Below are 21,074 nucleotides of genomic sequence, written 5' to 3'. Positions count from 1 at the left end.
CAGAGCAGACCCGATGGACCAAATGGCTCAATTCTGATCCTATGTTTTATGATCTTGTATTCAAGTTCTCCTTGCCTTGTTCTACATCTAGTTTCCTCTAATTAACGAATTTATATCTTCAACCAGAGTATTTATTGCAATGTCATTTGTCTCCACTTCAAAGTGACTTGGGTATGTAAACTACCTTTTGTGACTCTCCTGAGTGTAACATGCACAACACGCTGGAGGAACTCAGCAGGTCAGGCAGCATCCGTGGAAAAGAGCAGTCAACATTTCTGTGGATGCTGCCCGACCTGCTGAGTTCCTCCAATGTATTGTGAGTGTTGCTTTGACCCCAGCATCTGCAGTGTATTTTGTATCTCCTGAGCGTGTTCCCATCTGATTTCCAATGTCATTAAATTTCTTTAAGCCCTGTTCCTCTCTAGGTATGCTTTTGCTTCACTTTCCTTGCTGACTTCCCACACTCCAACCTTTGCCAGGTACCAATTCAATCATCCATTAACCCCATCATAAACATTTACTGAACTGTTGATTTGCACTCAGTCCACAAGATGGTAAATATCAATACCATCTTGATATTTCCTCCTTTTGAAATGCATTTTCAGCTCTAACCATTTGAATATTTTTCCTTCTATATGGGAGCAAAGTCTTAGAGTCTCAAGTTCACGGTGTCAGCAGGAACTTCACTGCTGTGTTTAGAATGTTCTGCATTGTTGTAAATACCCTTCTGGTTGAGACATTGGAGACCCTGCTGGTTCTTCCGGGTGAGTGTACTTTCAGAATTTTTGAGAGGTTCGTCAATCCAGTGATGTCTTTTTTTTATTGTCACAGATTGCTTTCAAAATGAGTACTGGTTTGGGAGGGATCAATTATGCCAGTACAGTTTTGATCATCCAGCATTGAAGAAGAAGGAATATTTCAAATCATACAGCAAGAGGCACTTCAGGATAGTCAGAGTAAGTATTGGCAAAAGTTAGGATTATGATGTGTTTGATTTGCCAATTTTGATCATTTTACCCCACTTCTTGCTATGAGTATGGAAAGGGGAAGGCAAGTACATTTAATTGTTATTTTTCACATGAACATTGTGTTCTACTCTGCTCTATGCATTTGTCAACATGTGCAATCTGGGAACAAAAATGTTAGCTGGTAGAATTTTTCTCGGTATTCCTATAAGATGCCTACATATTTTACAATATTTGACATCAAAGAATATCAGATGTATTAAGTAATTACAACTCTTGTTTGATGTGTGTCCTTATCTTGGTTCCAGTGTTTCCTACAAATCCCTGCCAGGCAACTTCATCCTTTGCTTTCTTCACTACTGAGTAATGCTTGCTGTTAGCCTGAATTTGTTAGTACCCATTTAATCATTAGACTGGACAGGCCTATATCAAAATAAAAATCAAAAAATAAACTTTGCCTGCAGAATGAATCACAGTCCTGAAGCAGATATTCTTGTAATGCCTTTGTAATGAAATAATGTAACTTAATCACAAGTTAATTTTATTTTAATAATTCTTCATATTTATTTTTCTGACATTTTGGGAAATACTTTATCTTAGTGGAAACTAAAAGGCCAAGACTTGGGTTATTCTTGTGAATACTGTTTACTGGTCTAAGCCAAATCTTAAAGCTTTAAGTAATGGCTGTTTTTTTAATATATACTTTGCCATTACTGAAAGGTTGACTATTTTATACAGTGAAAATTCAAGATTGTTCAATGTCATTTCCTATACACAAGTGTAAAGAAGAACAAAATGTTACTCCAGATCTGATGCAGCACAAAAAGAAACAATAAGATAAAGATGCAATAATAATAAAAAGCACAATAAATATAAATGAATAAGATAGCTTATATACATTGATTGTATGTCCATAAAGTAATGCTAAGCACATCACTGTCTGTACATAAGGTGACTGACGGGCAATGTTAACGTGGTGGTAGGGGGAGGCAGTTTGAAGTTTTGATAAGTTTCCATAGTGCATGTTCTAACAATTTTTTAAAAAACCCCGACTATTAAGCAGTAAGGGAATGTTTAGGGTTTATATCTTTTGAAAGCTAGTATGATAATATAAAGAAATGCAGCTGGAAATTCTAAAGGTCAATATTATGAAGTTGGTTTAATTCATTGGTTGTTATCTTTTCAAAACCTTATATCTGCTCCTTTCCACATCAACTAGAATGGTCAAGGGAAATATTAGTTAATATTTAAAGGAAAGGTGACTTATGGCACCCATGCTAAAAATAGCAAATGGAGAATTAAGACAGGAATGTTGCTCTTTAATTGACTTAAGCAGACATTTATTGTAAGATTGGGAAATGTATAGGAAATTTTACTTCCAGTGTCAAATTAAGGAGTACAACTCAGTTTAAAAAAAATTGTCATTAAATAGGAGGAAATTCCTGGGAATTCATTTGTAGTGTTCATTGAAGATCACAGTTCGAATGGGACCTTTCTAAATGGGACGATTATTGGAAAGAGTCAGAGGTTACCACTGTGCAATAATGCAGAAATAGCAATTAATCACCAATCTCACAAAGGTAAGAATGTGTTCTTGGAAACTTTGACCCAGTTTAGACATCTTTATGGTAGTGCAGATTGAACATCCAATTTAGTATCTTGTTGCATGTATATGTCCAGTGTTGCCAACATAGTAATTTCGACCAATGAATAATTTTGTTTTATTTATTATGCTGGTGGAATGCAGCAGGCCAGGCAGCATCTATAGGGAGAAGCGCTGGCGACATTTCGGGCCAAGACCCTTCGTCAGGACTAACTGAAAGGAAAGATAGTAAGAGATTTGAAAGTAGGAGTGGGAGGGGAAAATGTGAAATGATAGGAGAAGACCGGAGGGGGTGGGGTGAAGCTGAGAGCCAGACAGGTGATTGGCAAAAGGGGTACAGAGCTAGAGAAGGGAAAGGATCATGGGACAGGAGGCCTAGGGAGAAAGAAAGGGGAAGGTGAGCACCAGAGGGAGATGAAGAACAGGCAGAGTGATGGGCAGAGAGAGGAAAAAAAACTAAATATATCGGGGATGTGGTAAGAAGGGGAGCGGTATTAACAGAATATATGCGTGGGCTGTCTGCAAAATGGTTGAACTCTCACAATGCAGCTTTAGACCAACTTCCATCAGAATCCAGCAAATATTACATATTGGAGCACATCAACATTTAGTGGCAGTTAGAATATGTTGGTTTTGTACTTGTACAGCAATAAAAAAATCAGGCAGTACAACACCTATTGCAGTGTTTTTCAATGTTACTGAAAGAAAGGTTAGGCTTGGTTAGGAAAACCAATGCAATTGTTATTGTGTGCAATAATTTGTAATGTAAACCTGCAACTTCATTTTACAGAAATGACCTGCCTATTCATTTGTATTCAGGTCTCTGAATGTTACTGCCACCACAGCTCTAATAAATTTGTGACTGAAGTTGCAGGGTGTTGGAAACCTTGTGGCATCAATGCTTCAGCTTGGGCCCTGGCTTTCCTGACTACATGGCTGCATGACTGCTTAGACTCCCTGATCAAAATCTCAGACTGTGCTACCTTGTGGGAAACCCCCTGATTTCAAAGTTGAAAGTAAATTTATTATCAAACTACATAAAATTCATCATGTACAACCCTGAGATTAATTTTTCTGTAGGCATTCACAGTAAAATACACTTTAGAATCAATGTAAAACTACCCCCAACAGGATGGACAAACAACCAATGTGCAAAGGATGACAAACTGTGGAAATATAAAAAGAAATATTTTTTAAAAATGAATAAACAGTAAATATTGAGAACATGAGCTTAAGAGTCCTAGAAAGAAAGTCTATAGGGTGTGGGAACAGTTCAATGATTGGGCAAGTGGATTTATCCCTGCTGGTTCAAGAACCTGATGGTTGAGAGGTAATAACCATTACCTCTCAATAACCTGGTGTTGTGAGACCTGTACAACCACCTTGCTGATAGCATTGAGAAGAGAGCGTGGTCTTGATGGTGGGGATGCTTTGTGATTTGTTTCCATTATTGCTATAATTTGAAATAGATAGTATTTTCAGCATTGTATTTTCCTATGTGTTAAATGTCAAAATTGTGCATTTTCTGTTTTGTCTCTGGTTGTTTAAGATTTCTTTCTCGGGGGTAGATGGAAAGGATAAAACTTGCATGTAGCGGCTTTAATGACCCCTGGATGCCATGAAATGCACTAGAGCTGAATGAAATCGGGAATATTGTAATTTAGGAAATGAATGATGTAATTGGAATTTTTAAAAGGTGCCGAATTATATTGTGACCCAAACAATGTTTTATCACACCTTTAATTTTTGAAGATCTTTTGTTCTTCACAAGTTAGTTATAAACTTTGTTTACATTGCAACAACAGAACAATATTACCGTGGTTTCACCTCTTTAGTTTGTGAAAATGACTTGGCTCTCTTGAATCGCTGTTTTCCAGTTTTTGTCTTTTCTGATCTAACGACGGATGACCTAATCAACCTACCAAAAAAATTCAGAGATAAGTACATCATTTCAAAAGCTCTTGGCTCGTAAGTTTGAGTTGCAGTTACTTTTCTTCTAAGTCCATTCCATGTTCCTGTTTATTATGTTCTAAGCAAAACCTAATAGAAAATGCTGGGGGGGGGGAATAAAATTTGTTTATGTAGGATGTAGTGTAAATGTGTGCTCGGTCATCTGAGGCTGGATGGATTGAAGGACCTGTTTCTTGCTACATAGACAATGCAAAGTAAATGACAATCAAAGGAGAAGGTAACAGATCTTCTCTTTCAGATTTACTGCATAGTCTAACATTTCTACAACTGTATCTGATTTGCTTTCTCTGCAGTGGCTTTCTTTTCGTTCTCTTGTATTTTTCGAGAAAGAGCCCAGTACCGAAATGATCATTCAGGCAAAAGAGAATGGAATAGGTATTAGCTTTGACTGAACTCAACCTCTTTAACTGATCACAATTCCAATTAAAGATTTCTGGGGTGTAACACTGGTAGTTTCCTCCAATTCTCTAATTCCTTTTTAAAATTCACCTTTGAGGTTAATAAGAAAATATATGCACTGATTTTGTAAAATTTACTGAATTAATTTTGATACATGACTGAAACTTGTTCACTATTATTAAAGAGGATTTTAATTATTTTTCCATCTGAAAAAATTAACTGAAATCATCATTTTAATGGGACCAAATTTAATTTTAAAAAATTGGCTGTGAAGAGGATAGCCAGAGATCTTGTTCCAGAACAGAAGTGATGAATGAGAGAGGGTGTCATTTTAAGGTGATTAGAGGGAAGTATATTGGGGATGTCAGAGGTAAGTATTTTTTACTTAGAGAATGGTAGATGCATAGAATGTGTTGCTAAGGAGTGATGGTAGAGGCAGAACATTAGGTGAATTTAAGGGGCTCTTAGGCACTTGGATGAAAAAACCAAGTGGTTATTTGAGAGGGAAAGCATCCATGGAAAGGAATAAACAATCGATCTTTCTGCTGAGACTGTTTATCAGGACTCCTAATGAAGGGACGGCCTGAAGCATTGACAGTTTATTCCTCTCCATGGATGCCTCCTGACTTTGAGTTCCTCCAGCATTTTACATGTATTAATTTGTACATCAATTTCTTTATGTTGGTTATTCCTGATTGTTTTGTCTTTAATTTCTTGATTGATTTATTTTTTAATTATGTGTTATTCTGCAGGGGTGTATGTGGAGAGGTGAAGTTGGCATTTGAGAAGACAACCTGCAAGAAAGTAGCTGTGAAGATTGTGCATAAACCAAAGTTTGCAAAACTTGTAACTGAGCGAGGAGTAAGTATAATCAGCCACATTGTGTGGTTTCTTTTGCAAGAGTTTTTTGTTGACCTGAGCTAGTAAGGAAATGACAAAAGGGAACAGATCTACAGCAGTAAATCAAAAATTTCTAGCAAATTAATAGCAACAGCTCAAGTTCTATTGAAGATGTTAGATGAAATCAACAAGTTGGGATAGTGGATGAGGTTAGAGATCAGAGATGAGGGTAGTTCAGTGGATGTAATCTACATGGATTTTAGTGAGGTATTTGACAAGGTTCCACATGGTAGGCTTATTCAGAAAGTCAGAAGGCATGGGATCCAGGGAAGTTTGGCCAGGTGAATTCAGAATTGGCTTGCTTGCAGAAGGCAGAGGGTTGTGGTGGAGGGAGTACATTCAGATTGGAGGGTTGTGACTAGTGGTGTCCCACAAGGATCTGTTCTGGGACCTCAATTTTTTGTGATTTTTATTAGTGACCTGGATGTGGGGGTAGAAGGGTGGGTTGGCATGTTTGCAGACGACACAAAGGTTGGTGGTGATGTAGATAGTGTAGAGGATTGTGGAAGATTGCAGAGAGACATTGATAGGATGCAGAAGTGGGCTGAGAAGTGGCAGATGGAGTTCAACCCAGAGGAGTGTGAGGTGGTTTGGAAGGGTAAACTCCAAGGCAGAGTACAAAGTAAATGGCAAGATACTTGGTAGTATGGAGGAGCAGAGGGATCTGGGGGTACATGTCCACAGATCCCAAAAAGTTGCTTCACAGGTAGATACAGACAGACATACTTTATTGATCCCGAGGGAAATTGGGTTTTGTTACAGCCGCGCCAACCAAGAATAGTGTAGAAATATAGCAATATTAAAAACCATAAATAATTAAATAATAATAAGTTAGTCATGCCAAGTGGAAATAAGTCCAGGACCAGTCTATTGGCTCAGGGTGTCTGACACTCCGAGGGAGGAGTTGTAGAGTTTGATGACCACAGGCAGGAATGACTTCCTGTGACGCTCAGTGTTACATCTCGGTGGATGTAAGATAGGGTAGTTATGAAAGCTTATGGGGTGTTAGCTTTCCTAAGTTGAGGGATAGAGTTTAAGAGTAGCGATGTAATGATGCAGCTCTATAAAACTCTGGTTGGGCCACACTTGGAATACTGTGTCCGGTTTTGGTCTCCTCACTACAGGAAGGATGTGGAAGCATTGGAAAGGCTACAGAGGAGATTTACCAGGATGCTGCCTGGTTTAGAGAGTATGGATTATGATCAGAGATTAAGGGAGCTAGGGCTTTATTCTTTGGAGAGGAGGAGGATGAGAGGAGACATGATAGAGGTGTACAAGATATTAAGAGGAATAGGCAGCGTGGATAGCCAGCGCCTCTTCCCCAGGGCATCACTGCTCAGTACAAGAGGACATGGCTTTAAGGTAAGGGGAGGGAAATTCAAGGGGGATATTAGAGGAAGGCTTTTTACTCAGAGAGTGGTTGGTGTGTGGAATGCACTGCCTGAGTCAGTGGTGGAGGCAGATACATTAGTGAAGTTTAAGAGACTACTAGACAGATGTATGGAGGAATTTAAGGTGGGGGGGTGGTTATATGGGAGGCAAGGTTTGAGGGTCAACACAGCATTGTGGGCCAAAGGGCCTGTAATGTGCTATACTGTTCTATGGATAGGGTTTGTGGAGGAGTTTTTGTTGTCTGAACATGGATTAGTCAAATAAGCTTACGATTTATCTTGCAAAGAAACCTCAAAAGACTGATAAGCTGTATTTGTCACACGTACGTTGAAACATTCAGTGAAATATGTCACTTGTGTGGAGGATGTGCTGTGGCATTCCACAGATGTCACCAATATATTCAGCAACTTCAGATTTCTGTTAACCATCAGGTTTACTCTACAACTTCCAGGACAAGAAAGGACAAAGTCAACATGGTTTCCTTAAGGGAAAATCTTGCCTGACAAACCTATTGGAATTCTTTGAAGAAATTACAAGTAGGATAGATAAAGGGGATGCAGTGGATATTCTATATTTGGCAAGGTGCTACATATGAGGTTGCTTTCCTGGTATTACAGATAAGTTACTAGCGTGGTTAGAACATTGGCTGATTGGTAGGAGACAGTAAGTGGGTATAAAAGTTGTTTTCAAGGGCCTGCCATGACCAGTGTGTTGGCAGGGGTCAGTGTTGGGACAGCTTTTCATGTTGTATATCTATGATTTAGATGACGGAATAGATGGTTTTGTTGCCAAGTTTGCAAATGATACAAAGGTTAGTGGAGGGGCAGGTAGTGTTGAGGAAACAGGTAAGCTACAGAGGGACTTAAGTTAGGGGAATGGGCAAGAAAGAGCAAATGAAATAAAATGTTAGAAAGTGCATAGTTGTGCACTTTGCTAGTAGAAATAAATGTACAGGTTATCTTCTAAACAGGGAGAAAATCCAAAAATCTGAGATGCAAAGGGACTTGAGAGTCCTTGTGCAGAACATCCTGAAGTTTAACTTGCAGGTTGAGTTCTTCTTCATCTTCTTCTTGTTTTACGGCAGTTGGCACCCAACTCAATGGTGCATTACCACCATCTTCTGCTCCACAGTGCGGATCAGAGGATAGACTTACATTCAAAGTCCCTTCACCTATTCTCCCTCTCTCCTCCCCCCCTCTCTCCCCCCTCTCTCCCCCCTCTCTCCCCCCTCTCTCCCCCCTCTCTCCCCCCTCTCTCCCCCCTCTCTCCCCCCTCTCTCCCCCCTCTCTCCCCCCTCTCTCCCCCCTCTCTCCCCCCTCTCTCCCCCCTCTCTCCCCCCTCTCTCCCCCCTCTCTCCCCCTCTCTCCCCCTCTCTCCCCCTCTCTCCCCCCTCTCTCCCCCCTCTCTCCCCCCTCTCTCCCCCCTCTCTCCCCCCTCTCTCCCCCCTCTCTCCCCCCTCTCTCCCCCCTCTCTCCCCCCTCTCTCCCCCCTCTCTCCCCCCTCTCTCCCCCCTCTCTCCCCCCTCTCTCCCCCCTCTCTCCCCCCTCTCTCCCCCTCAACAAACAAACACACACACCCAATCTACACTTTATCCTTCCTACTTTGACCATCTTAGTACCCTATTCCTGCTTATCCATCATATCCTATTAAAACTCTGTATCCCTTAAGAAAGCTAAAAGTACTCTGACCTGTGCGCTCTCACCCTGTCCAGTAACCCTTTTAATGTGAATTCCTGCACCCCCAAATCCCTTAGATTAATTCTTATCATCTCTCTCTCTATCCCATACTTCCTGCAACTCAGAATTACATATTCTACTGACTCCAAGTTGAGTTGGTGGTGAGGAAGGCAAATTACAGTGTTAACATTCATTTCAAGAGGTCTGGAGTACAAAATCAGGGATGTGATGCTGAGGCTTTATAAGGCACTGGTGAAGCCTCACCTTTAGTATTATGAACACTTCAGGGCTCCTCATCTAAGAAAAGATGTGCTGGCGGGTCCAGAGTAGGTTCACAAGGATGATTACGGGAATTAAAGGATTATCATATGAGGAACGTTTGATGGCTCTGGGTCTGTACTCGCTGGAATTTAGAAGGATGATGGGGAATCTCATTGAAGCCTTTCGAAGGTTGAAAGGACTAGACAAAAAAGATGTGAAAAGGATGTTTCCCATGGTGGGGAAGATGGACAAGATGGTACAGTCTCAGGATTGAGGGACGTCCATTCAGAACAGAGATGCAGAGAAACAGGGTGGTGAGTTTGTTACCACAGGCAGCTGTGGAGGCCAGGTCATTGGTTGTATTTAAGGCAGAAATTGATAGGTTCTTGATTGGACATGACATTAAAGGTTATGGGGAGAAGTGTGGAGCTGTGGAGTGGAAAAAAGGAACAGCCATGATTGAATGGTGGAGCAGAGCAGACTAGATGGGCCAATGGCCAAGGTTGCAGCAACAACCTGGCACTCAACGTCAGTAAGACGAAAAAGCTGATTGTGGACTGCAGGAAGGGTAAGATGAAGGAACATGTACAAATCCTCATAGAGGAATCAGAAGTGGAGTGAGTGAGCAGTTTCAAGTTCCTGAGTATCAAGATCTCTGACAAGTTAACCTGGTCCCGATATATCGATGCAGTTATAAAGAAGGCAAGACGGTGTCTATATTTTAGGAGTTTCAAGAGATTTGTTATTTCATTCCTCTGCTGCTTCTTTCAGTCCTGTGGACTACATACCAGACAGTGATGCAGCTTGTCAGAATGCTCTGTGGAGAGGGTTGTAAATTTAGTTGGTTCCATCTTGGGTACCAGCCTACAAAGTACCCAGGACATCTTCAAAGAGCGGTGTCTCAGAAAGGGAGTGTCCATTATTAAGGACCCCCAGCACCCAGGGCATGTCCTTTTCTCACTGTTACCATCAGGTAGGAGGTATAGAAGCTTGCACACACTCAGCAATTCAGGCGCAACTTCTTCCCCTCTGCCATCTGATTCCTAAATGGACATTGATCCTGTGAACACTACCTCACTCTTTTAATATATTATTTCTGCTTTTGCAGGATTTTTAATCCATTCATTATGCATCTACTGTAATTGATTGATTTATTATTATTTTTCTTCTATATTATGTATTGCATTAAACTGCTGCAACGTTTATCATACGTTAACAAATTGTATGATAGTGCTGGTGATAATAAACCTGATTCTGATTCTAATTCTGCACCTAAGTTTTATGGTCTAAGTAAAACTTTTTACTTAGGCCCTAGGTCACTTCACAGGAGTGTTATTAATCAAAAGATTGATCTCAACCTCACATGGAACTACTTGGAGTTCATGACCGAAAGTTTGGGCAGAGAAGCAAGTTTAATAAACATTTTAGAGAAGGAAAGGCCTGTGTACAGTTATAGGGAAACATTGAATAGGGTAGGACTTTATACTATGGAGCATACGAGAAATAGTGGAGAGTTGATAGCAGTATAGAGAATTGAATTGACTTTATCACTGCATCTTTCATATACATGAGGAGTAAGAATCTTTACATCTCCGCAATGTGCAATTTATAGTAATTTATAATAGTTTGTACAACAAGACAGCAACTATAACATAGAAATACAGTCAACATGAATTAATCAGTCTGATTGCCTGGTGGAAGAAGCTGCCCTGGAGCCTGTTGGTCCTGGCTTTTATGCTGCGGTACCATTTCTCAGATGTTAGCAGCTGGAACAGTTTGTGGTTAGGGTGACTCGGATCCCCAAAGGTCTATCTTTACACACCTGTCTTTGTAAATGTCCTGAATAGTGGGAAGTTCACTTCTACAGATGCGCTGGGTTGTTCACACCACTTTCTGCAGAGGGAAGTACAGTTCCCATACCAAGCAGTCAGGATGATCTCAGTTGTGCCCCTGTAGAAAGTTCTTAGGATTTGGGGGCCATACCAAATTTCTTCAACTATCTGAGGTGAAAGAGTGCCTTTTTCACCACATAGCCAGTATGTACAGACCGCATGAGATCTTCAGTGATGTTTATGCCAAGAATCTTAAAGTTGTTCACCCTCTCAACTCCAGAGCCATTGATGTCAATAGGGGCTAGCCTGTCTCCATTCCTTCGGTAGTCCACAGCCAGTTCCTTTGTTTTTGCGACAGTGAGGGAGAAGTTGTTTCCTTGACTTCACTGTGTCAGGGTGATGACTTCTTCTCTGTAGGCTGCCTCATTATTATTGGAGATTAGCCCAACCAGTCTCGTGCCATCAGCAAGTTAGCAGGTTGGAGCTGTAGGTAGCAACAGAGTCTTGGATATACAGAGAGTAAAGGAGGGGGCTTAGTACACAGCCCTGAGGAGCACCTGTGTTGAGGGTCAGAGGGGCAGAGATGAGGGAGCCCTCTCTTACCACCTGCCGGCGATCTGACAGGAAGTCCAGGATCCAGCAACACAAGGCAGGGTGAAGGCTGAGGTCTCTGAGCTTCTTATCAAGCCTGGAGGGAATTATGGTGTTAAATGCAGAACAGCGGTCCAAGAACAGCATTCTCACATAAGCATCCTTCCCCAGATGTGTAAGGACGGTGTGTAGAGCTGTGGCTATTGTGTTATCTGTTGATCAGTTGTGTTGCCAGGCTAATTGTAGGGGGCCAAGTGTGGATGGTAGTATGCTGCAGATGTAGTCCTTGACCAGCCTCTCAAAGCATTTGCTTATTATTGAGGTGAGTGCAACAGGATGCCAGTCGCTTAGACATGAGGTGTATAGATAGGGTTAATGTAAGTAGGCTTTTTCCACTGAGATTGAAAAGGACTAGAACTGGTGGTCATTGGTTAAGAGGGAATATGGGGAACTTTCTTAATCAGAGGGTGGTGCAAGCTGCCAGTGGAAGTGGTGCTTGCATGTTTTAGTGCAATGTTTAAGAGAAGTTTGGGTAAGTATATAGGCTGGAAGGGTGTGGAGAGCTATGGTCCAGGAACAAGTTGATGGGACTTGGCAGAGTAACGGTTCAACACAAACTAGATGGGTTGAAGGACCAGTTTCATGTGTTGTGGTGTTATATGATACTCTGAGTCAAAAATGGAGGACCATGGCTATCTCAAAGGGTTTCTTGGGTGAGAAGAATTTCAAAGTCGTGATCAACATTGTAAAATGAAGGCAATGCTAAATTGAGAGCCAATGGAGGCCAACAAACCTTGGACCTTGTGCAAGTTACCATTTAAGGAGAATGTTGCATAACCTCAAATTTACTTAAGGATCAAATGAGGGAGACTGGCTACCGTTGTTGAATTTCTGACTTGCAATCAGTTAGGATTGCAGAGAGTTCTTTGGGGGAGGGGGGGGGGGGACTCTGGTGAGAACCTGGGAGGCAGTTTGAAGTAAAGGAGCAAAGATACTGGAAACAGTATATGATACAGTGTCATAGTGAAGTTGTTGTTTGAGGAGATTATTAATCAGAAAATGCAGGAAAGAGTATCAATCTGAAATATTAATACAATTCTCTCCATGGATGCTGTCTAATCTGATCATTTAGAGCAGTGTTATTTTGATCTGTAAAGTATAGGTGCTGAAAAATGCGGCCTGTAAAGCAATGCGTTTCCATAAGCATCAATTTCCTTCTATTGCAGAATGTTGTATTTGTATGGACAATGACTAACTGCTCTGGAGAGTGTGTCATTCACGCATACCTCATTCCACTTAGCTGTTTATCCCCAGAATCCAAGAGTAGACTTGCTGTGGAGTAACTCAAGGTGCTTAGACATTGTGGCAGTTCCAATGTACACCAAAGGCTGCTAATCTGTACTGCAGTGCCAGGAATGTTATCACAGTGAAATGACTGACCCCTAATTTCTTTTGTGCACGGCATCTGTCTCAAGTTCACAGCCACCCACCTGCAAAAGTCACTTTGTACCACTTGCAGCTAAACCAAATTTGTTTGCCATGAAGCATTTTCGTTACTTCAAGTTCTTAAACTTGTTTTCTGCAGGATGTATCTTCTAATGTTGCAACAGAGATTGAAATTCTAAAGAAGTTGGACCATGTAAGTATTTTTAAATGGCCTATTTTTTTTTTGGTTGAACCATTAATAACTGACTATTTTTATTTTTATTCTTAAAGCCTTGTATAATCAAGATTGAAGAGGTGTTTGATTTTGAAGATGCTTTCTACATTGTACTGGATTTGTAAGTGCCTTTATGTTCATTGTTGATTGTTGTTTAGAGATGGCAGTTGGAGCACTGCAGCCTGTTCTGTTTTATCAGAGTTTATACCGATGTAGAGAAAAGTAAATTAGCGGAGTATTATTTTGCTCTGATGATTGGTGATGATAAGCTCAATTCAGGGGGTATTTTCTAGGGTACAGATTCTTTGCCTGTAAATTCAGAATATTAAGCAGACATTGAACTGTTCTAGTTATGATACAGGATGGAAACAGGAACCCCCCCCCCCCCCCCACTTTCTGTTTTCTATGTGACTCCTTTGTCCATTCATCCCTCCCCACTGATCTCCCTCCTGGTAAGTGGAATAAGTGCTACACCTGCCCCCACACCACCTCCCTCACTACCATTCAGGGCCCCAAACTGTCCTTCCAGGTGAGGTGACACCTCACCTGTGAGTCTGTCAGGGTCATCTACTGTATCCGGTGCTCCTGCTGTGGCCTCCTGTATATTGGTGAGACCTGACGTGGATTAAGAGACTGCTTTGCCAAGCACCTACTCTCCATATGCCAGAAAAAAAGCAGGATCTCCTAGTGGCCACCCATTTTAATTTCATTTCCATTTCCCATTCCCATTCCAACATGTTCATCCATGGCCACTTCTACTGTTGCAATGAGGTTGGAGGAGCAACACATCATATTCCATCTGGGTAGCCTCCAACCTGATGGCATGAGCATCAACTTCTTTAACTTCCGGTAATGGCCACCCCAACCCCGCTCTCCCCTCCCTTACACCATTCCCCATCCCATTTTCTCATTCTCTGACTTCTCCTTGCCTGCACTCTGGTGCTTCTCCTCTTTTCTTCTATGGCCTTCTGTCCTCTCCCATTAGATTCCCCTTTCTCCAGCCCTGACTCTTTCACTAATCAATTTCCCAGCTCTTTATTACACATCTCCCTCTCCCGGTTTCATCTATTGCCTTGTGTGTCTCCCTACCCTCCCCAACCTTTTAAATCTTCTCATCCTTTTTCTGCAGCCCTGCTGAAGGGTTTCGGCCTGAAGCGTCAACTGTACTCTTTTCCACAGATGTTGCCTGACCTGCTGAGTTCCTCCAGCATTTTGTGTGTGTTGTCAGGTATGATGTTGTGGCCATCACTGAATCATGGCTGAAGGATGGTTGTGGTTGGGAGCTGAATGTCCAAGATTACATGTTGTATCAGAGTGATTGGAAGGTAGGTAGAGGGGCTGGTGTGGCTCTGCTGGTAAAGAATGGCATCAAATCAGTAGAAAGATGTGACATAGGATTAGAAGATGTTGAATCCTTTTAGGTTGAGTTAAGAAATTGCAAGGGTAAAGGACCAATATGGCACTTATATACAGGCCTCCCAACAGTAGAAGGGAAATGGACCACAGATGACAACAGGAAATAGAAAAGGTGTGTCAAAAGGGTAATGTTATGGTAGTTAGGGGAGATTTTAACATGCAGGTCGATTGGGGAAAATTAAGTTGGTAATTGATCTAAAGAAAGTGAGTTTGTTGAATGTCTACGAGACTTTTTAGAGCAGTTTGTCATTGAGCCTACTAGGGGATCAGCTGTACTGGATTGGGTGTTAATATAATGAGCTGGAGGTGATTAGAGAGCTTAAGGTAAAAGAACCCTTAAGAGACAGTGATCACAATATGATTGAGTTCAACTTGAAATTTGATAGTGAGGAAGTAAAGTCTGACATAGCAGTATTTAATTGGAGTAAAAGTGGCATGATAGAGGAGCTGGCCAAAGTAAATTGGAAGGAGATGTTGGCAGGAAAGACAGCAGAGCAGCAACGGCTTGAGTTTCTGGGACAAATGAGGAAGGTGCAGGATAGATATATTCCAAAGGTGAAGAAACACTGGAATGGCAAAATAGTACAACCATGGCTGACATGGGAAGTCAAAACTAATGAAAAAGCAAAAGACCGGGCATACGGCAAAACAAAAATTAGTGGGAAGACAGAGGATTGTGTAGCTTTTAAAACCCTATAGAGAGCAACTAAAAGAATCATAATGAGGGAAAAGATGAAATATGAAAGCAAGCTAGCAAACATTATCAAAGTGGATAGTAAAAGCTTTTTCAGGTATGCAAAAGATAAAAGAGATGAGAATGGATAGAGGACCATGAGAAAATGAGGCTGGAGAAATCATAACAGGGACTAAGGAGATGGCAGATGAACTAAATGAGTATTTTGCAGCAGAAAGGAAATTATAGACGTCAATTATAGCTTGACCTCAGTGGCTGGGAAGATGTTGGAGTCAGTTGTTAAGGATGAGGTTATGGAGACACAGGACAAAATGGGACAAAATCAGCATGGTTTCCTTCAGGCAAAACCTTGCCTAATGAACCTGTTGGAATTCTTTGAGGAGGTTACAAGTAGGATAGATAAAGGGGATGCATTGGATGTTGTATATTTGGACTTTCAGAGAGCCTTTGAGAAAGTGCCACACATAAGGGTGCTTACCAAGTTGAAAGCCCATAGTATTACAGGAAAGTTACTGGCATGGTTAGAGCATTGGCTGCTTGCTAGGAGGCAGCGAGTGAGAATAAAAGGACCCTTTCTGGTTGGCTATCAGTGACTAATGGTGTTCCGCAGGGGTTAGTGTCGGGACCACTTCTTTTTATGATGTATATAAATGATTTAGATGATGGAATAGATGGTGGTGTCAAGTTTGCAGATGGTAGGTTGCAGAAGGACCTAGACAGATTAGTGGAATGAGGAAGAAAGTGGCAAATGAAATACAATGTTTGAAAATGCATGGTCATGTACTTTGGTAGTAGAAATAAATGTGCAAGACTATTTTCTAAACCAGGAGAAAATCCAAAAAATCTGAGATGCAAAGGGACTTGGGAGATTTTGTGCAGAACATCCTAAAGATTAACTTGCAAGTTGAGTCAGTGGTGAGGAAGGCAAATGCAATGTTAGCATTCATTTCAAGAGGTCTAGAATACAAGAGCAAGGATCTGACACTGAGGCTTTATAAGGCACTAGTGAGGCCTCACCTTGAGTATTGAGGATTTGGGCTCCTCATCTAAGATAAGATGCGCTGACATTGGAGGGGGTTCAGAGGAGATTCACAAGGGAGTGAAAGGGTTATCATTATGAGCAACGTTTGATGGCTCTGGGCCTGTATTCACCTGAATTTAGAAGGTTGGCGGGGGTGGGGGGGGGGGTCGCATTGAAACCTTGCGAATGTTCAAAAGCCTAGGCAAAGAGGATGTGGAAAGAATGTTTCCCATGGTGGGGGAGTTTAGGATAAGCGTGCACAGCCTCAGGATAGAGGACTGTTGATTTATAACAGAGATGTGGAGAAATTTTAGCTGGTGAATTTGAATGGAGAGCTTGGAGACCTAAAAAGCAGAGTTCTGAGACTGCCCAACAAAGGGTTACACTCATATTTTATAGTCAAAATCTATGTGACAAGAAGCACTTAACCACACAAATAGAGTAGAGAAATTTCATAGCATGTTCTAGGTCATAACTCGAAGCACCAATCAGCTTAAAAGTTGCTCTGCCTGCAGCGTTAGGGCAGATTACGGAACAATGATTCCAAAGAGAAACAAGATACCCCATCCTTCTTAAAGTACAAACAAGCATACGAATCAGTTAGGTATGGTTAGTTAGTTGGCAATTTACCAAGAATAGATAGTACTGCTGTTGTGACAGAAATGGCTTAACCCTGTGGTCCCTAGTTGGTAATAATGCTTTAAATTTTCTTCCACACCAAGATTCTGCATTTGTGTGATTACGTTGTGAATTAAGGGAAATCTTGTCCTGTCAGAGCACAGGAACTCAAATTGTTTTTGTCCCTTTTCTTTAAGGATGGAAGGTGGAGAGCTTTTTGATCGAGTGGCTCGCTCAAAAGGACTGAAAGAAGAAACGGCCAAATTGCTCTTCTATCAGATGCTGCTTGCAGTCCAAGTATGTAGCTATGATTTTTATTTTAATATGCCTTTTCAAGCAGATGTGTTGTTAAGCATTAATTTAAAAGTTGACTAAAATACTGATCAGAATTTCCTCTTTCCCCCTCCCGCTGCATGGAAAATGTGAAGTGGAAGACCATTTTTGAAATATATAAGATGCAAATCAGATTAACTCTAGCCTCTGCACATTTGTAAGGAAAAGTTTTTTGTGTTGTTGTTGTCTTTGGAACAGAGGAAGTAGCTGGAGGGTTGAATCGTGCTGCATAAAAGACCTAAGTAGGGCAAATAGTAAAGTTCAATTTCCTTAGCAGAGAGGTCAGTAACCATGGTGGGGGGGGGGGGGGGGTAGAGTAGAGCTAATGTGTACTGGACAGAAAGTTCAGAAGTACTTGTGGATAAAGAGTACTCATTGCTCATAAAGCTGACCCAGTCAAAAATTCTCATTCGTTTTAAGAACCTAGATATCCCTATGAGGTGCTCTATTTAGAAGATTATGAACCAAGAACCATCCTTTGGTCTTAGGAGCTTCTTGGTCAGCATGGACACATTAAACTGAATGGCCTCATTATACCTTTGAAATTTTTATGCTAAACAGAACTGGTATTTTCAACACATCTTTTTGTTCAACATGTATGGAGAGTTTTCTTCTAAAAAGCAGTTTTCTTGTGGCTAGGAAGAAAACCAGCAAATTTATCATGTCACTTTTGGTTCAGTCTCTTGTGGCATTTATGAAAAGATTAACTACACCTGTAGTTTTTGTATCTAGTGTATATATACAGTACTCTGCAAAAGTCTTGGGCAACCTAGCTATATAGTGTTCTGGTGTAAAAATTGTTTACCCCCCTTGGAAGCCTTCATATTTTATTGTTTTACAACACTGAATCACAATGGCTTTTCATCACTGATGAGCAGAAAAGACTCTTTCGTGTCAAAGTGAAATTAAATTTCCAGAAATTTGTCTAAATTTATTACAATTATTAAACACTTCGCAATACCAACAGTCCTCTTAGGCACAATATACATTCTTGCACCTTCACAGGGTTAAAAACATGTCTACCATATGCTAATGTAACAAAATGATTCTGCATTAAATTTTTATTTGTCTTTAAACCTAGCTCACACAGTATCTGTGCTGAATAGCAGGTTCGATATCAATGAGATCCTTAAATTTGCTTTTTTTAAAAATATTTGGCTCAAGTTGTGACAACAAAAGCCTCGAGTCCCCACGAGTAACGGCGTCCAAGTACTTTCTGTTTTCTGTGAGTATGTGGTTCAACAAGGTAGGAGGATGAAAATGCAACGAAGAGCAGTTTGGCTCTCTAAAGACCAGGAAGCTTTTTATGACACATACCAAAAAAACTAACATTTTAGAAAAGCATTTTTGCTTCTTCATCATTCTGAATTTTGTTAATTTCTTTGTGCAAGCTCTGTTCCTGTTCTTCCAACTTGTAAACTTCCAGATTGTTCAAATCCTTAAATCGATTCTGAAAACCCTCCTTCAGTGACTGCAGGTATAAGCATTCACTGTATTTGAAATAGAGTGCCATACTTTCCATGTTGGGAAACCGTGTGAACGTTCTTCTAATGGTTTGCTTATATATTTCCAACTTCACTATAAAATGGACACTGCACTTTTTGTCTGGATTAAATTGAAATTCTCACTCTGCAGTTCCATATTTAGAATGTTCATTTTGTCATACAGATCGGCTAGGTATGCCATATCTCCACTCAGAACTTCAATCTTGTTTTCCAAGCTCTTGTTGACTTTTAGCAAAAATTCAACCACAATGTCAAAAAGATCAAAGAAATGTTTTAAGCAGTAGCCTTTTGACAGCCAACACACTTCAGTGTGAAAAAGCAAGTGTTCAAACTCTTCATCATTACCTTGGCATAATAGATGAGCTTTAATTTTATTGATAGCAAATATTACAAGAGTCACGCTTGAAAAATAAGTCACTGGCTGAGGTTTTAGATTGTGAGATGTTGATGATAAAGTACAGAATGGATTGCAAATGGACTTAGAATTTCTTTCTTCATAAATGCCACTAAACCAGCATGGTGACCGGTCATATATGGTGCTTTACCTATCGTGCAAGAAATCATGTTCCTAATCTGAATGCTTTTATCCTCAATATACATTCTAAGCTTGTTGTAGATTGAATTTCCATTGATACTTGTTTTTAACTTTTTACGAAAGGGAATTTCTTCATTAAGTTTTCCATTTTTAATTAGGCATACATATATCATTCGCAATGCCTCATTGTCTTGTTCAGCTGTCTCATCCAGTTGTTTTCCAAATTCTATTTTTGTAGCTCTATGCATAGTTGGTACTCAATATCGTCATTCATTTTGTCAACATGATGAACTACAAAGTTGTTAGAGGAATTTATTTTAAAATACTGACATCCATTTTGCGAACAGTGGGGTGTGGACTTCTGATACACCAGGTGTTACAAACATTCACCAATTGTATGCGATTTTCCACACTTCACTATTATTTTGGAAATGTAAGAAGCAATGAAACCACTATTAAGGTTATGTTTAGCTTCTTGGCAAATGACTTGTGTGCAACACTTTTCAAATGCTTCCTTCATCTTCTGAAATTTAGTAATACCATAAGTATCCTTTTCAAGGTGTCTTACAGAACTGTTCCTGTAAACTTGATAGTTTCATGGTTTCATTAGACAGTACAGTATTATAAATGAGACACATGGGGCATTGCTGATCTGACGGGAATGGAATAAAACCATACTCTAGGTATGTAACATTGTATTGATGCATTTTCTGTAGTTTATGTTATTAGATTAGAATTAAAGGCTTCACTGCCTTCAGACTCAAAGAGGTTGTGCCATATGTTCGGTCTTGTGCCTCAAGTTAGGGTGTTGCTTACTGCCCTGGCCCCCAAAGAATTTTGTATGCCCCCTTAGGGCACATAACTGCCCCCTTTGGGAATCACTGTTCTAACCCAAGTTCTTTATTTCCTAAAATGAAGCTGGGAGATGTGAGTGAATCTAGTGTCAAACCATGTACAGGGAGAGGAGGAAAATAAGAGAATGAAAGAATTTTCTTCTTAAAATTTGGCATGTTAAATATATTCAGCAATACACAACCTGAAACAAATCTTTCTTTTTAACTGTTTACTTGCAGGGCAAGGGAAATTAATTGCAAATGTTTAATAATGATCACATTGTTAGATTATCACAAGCGTATTTGCTATATATATTTATATATGTATGGGACAGGTGGCAGAGTAGTGCTAGAGGCAGGAAGTGGTGGGTGCAGACACACCCAGCCCTGAGAAACCAGGCAAGATCACTTGATTCCAAGAAATTGGTTTATTGACGATTACAGAATGTCTCCCTGGTGCTACCCGTTCCTTCTCCTCACCCTTCCTCTTTTCTCACCCGTGATTCCCCTCCCCCTAGCCCCTTCCCACTCTCAGTCCATAATAGAGACCCATATCAGGATCAGGTTTATCATCACTTGCATATGTTATGATTTTTTTTGCAGCGTCAGTGCAATACCTGAAATTACTACAGTACTGTGCACGTTTACAGTGCCTATAAAAAGTATTCGCCCTCCTTCGAAGTTAGCCCTAATGCGTTGGTCTTAAAAGGAGTTTGGGAAACACTGGGTTAGAACCTTTTTTTCTAGCTTGCTGAATATGCAGCATATAGTACAAATGCCTCTTTGAAGTTGCACAGAATCTCATGAAATTGGGCAAAAGTCTTCGCACTGTACTGCTGGCACAAAACAACAAGTACTAAGGACTAACC

General features: G+C 40.5%; 1 protein-coding gene across 1 annotated transcript in view; it reads left to right on the top strand.

Annotated features, from left to right (window-relative positions):
- chek2 (checkpoint kinase 2) overlaps nucleotides 1–21,074 on the top strand; it is a 94,808-nt gene that overhangs the window by 15,656 nt on the left and 58,078 nt on the right. The window contains exons 2-8 of the mRNA XM_059987857.1: nucleotides 832–956; nucleotides 2,398–2,545; nucleotides 4,446–4,536; nucleotides 5,691–5,799; nucleotides 13,176–13,229; nucleotides 13,307–13,371; nucleotides 17,197–17,296. Coding sequence (XP_059843840.1) covers nucleotides 832–956; nucleotides 2,398–2,545; nucleotides 4,446–4,536; nucleotides 5,691–5,799; nucleotides 13,176–13,229; nucleotides 13,307–13,371; nucleotides 17,197–17,296 — 692 coding nt within the window. The remainder of the gene's footprint in view (nucleotides 1–831; nucleotides 957–2,397; nucleotides 2,546–4,445; nucleotides 4,537–5,690; nucleotides 5,800–13,175; nucleotides 13,230–13,306; nucleotides 13,372–17,196; nucleotides 17,297–21,074) is intronic.

The sequence above is a fragment of the Hypanus sabinus genome, chromosome 13, assembly GCF_030144855.1.
Source record: "Hypanus sabinus isolate sHypSab1 chromosome 13, sHypSab1.hap1, whole genome shotgun sequence".
Taxonomy (NCBI): domain Eukaryota; kingdom Metazoa; phylum Chordata; class Chondrichthyes; order Myliobatiformes; family Dasyatidae; genus Hypanus; species Hypanus sabinus.
The sequence above is the reverse complement of the archived record's forward strand: the minus strand, read 5'-3'. Positions and strand labels throughout refer to the sequence as shown.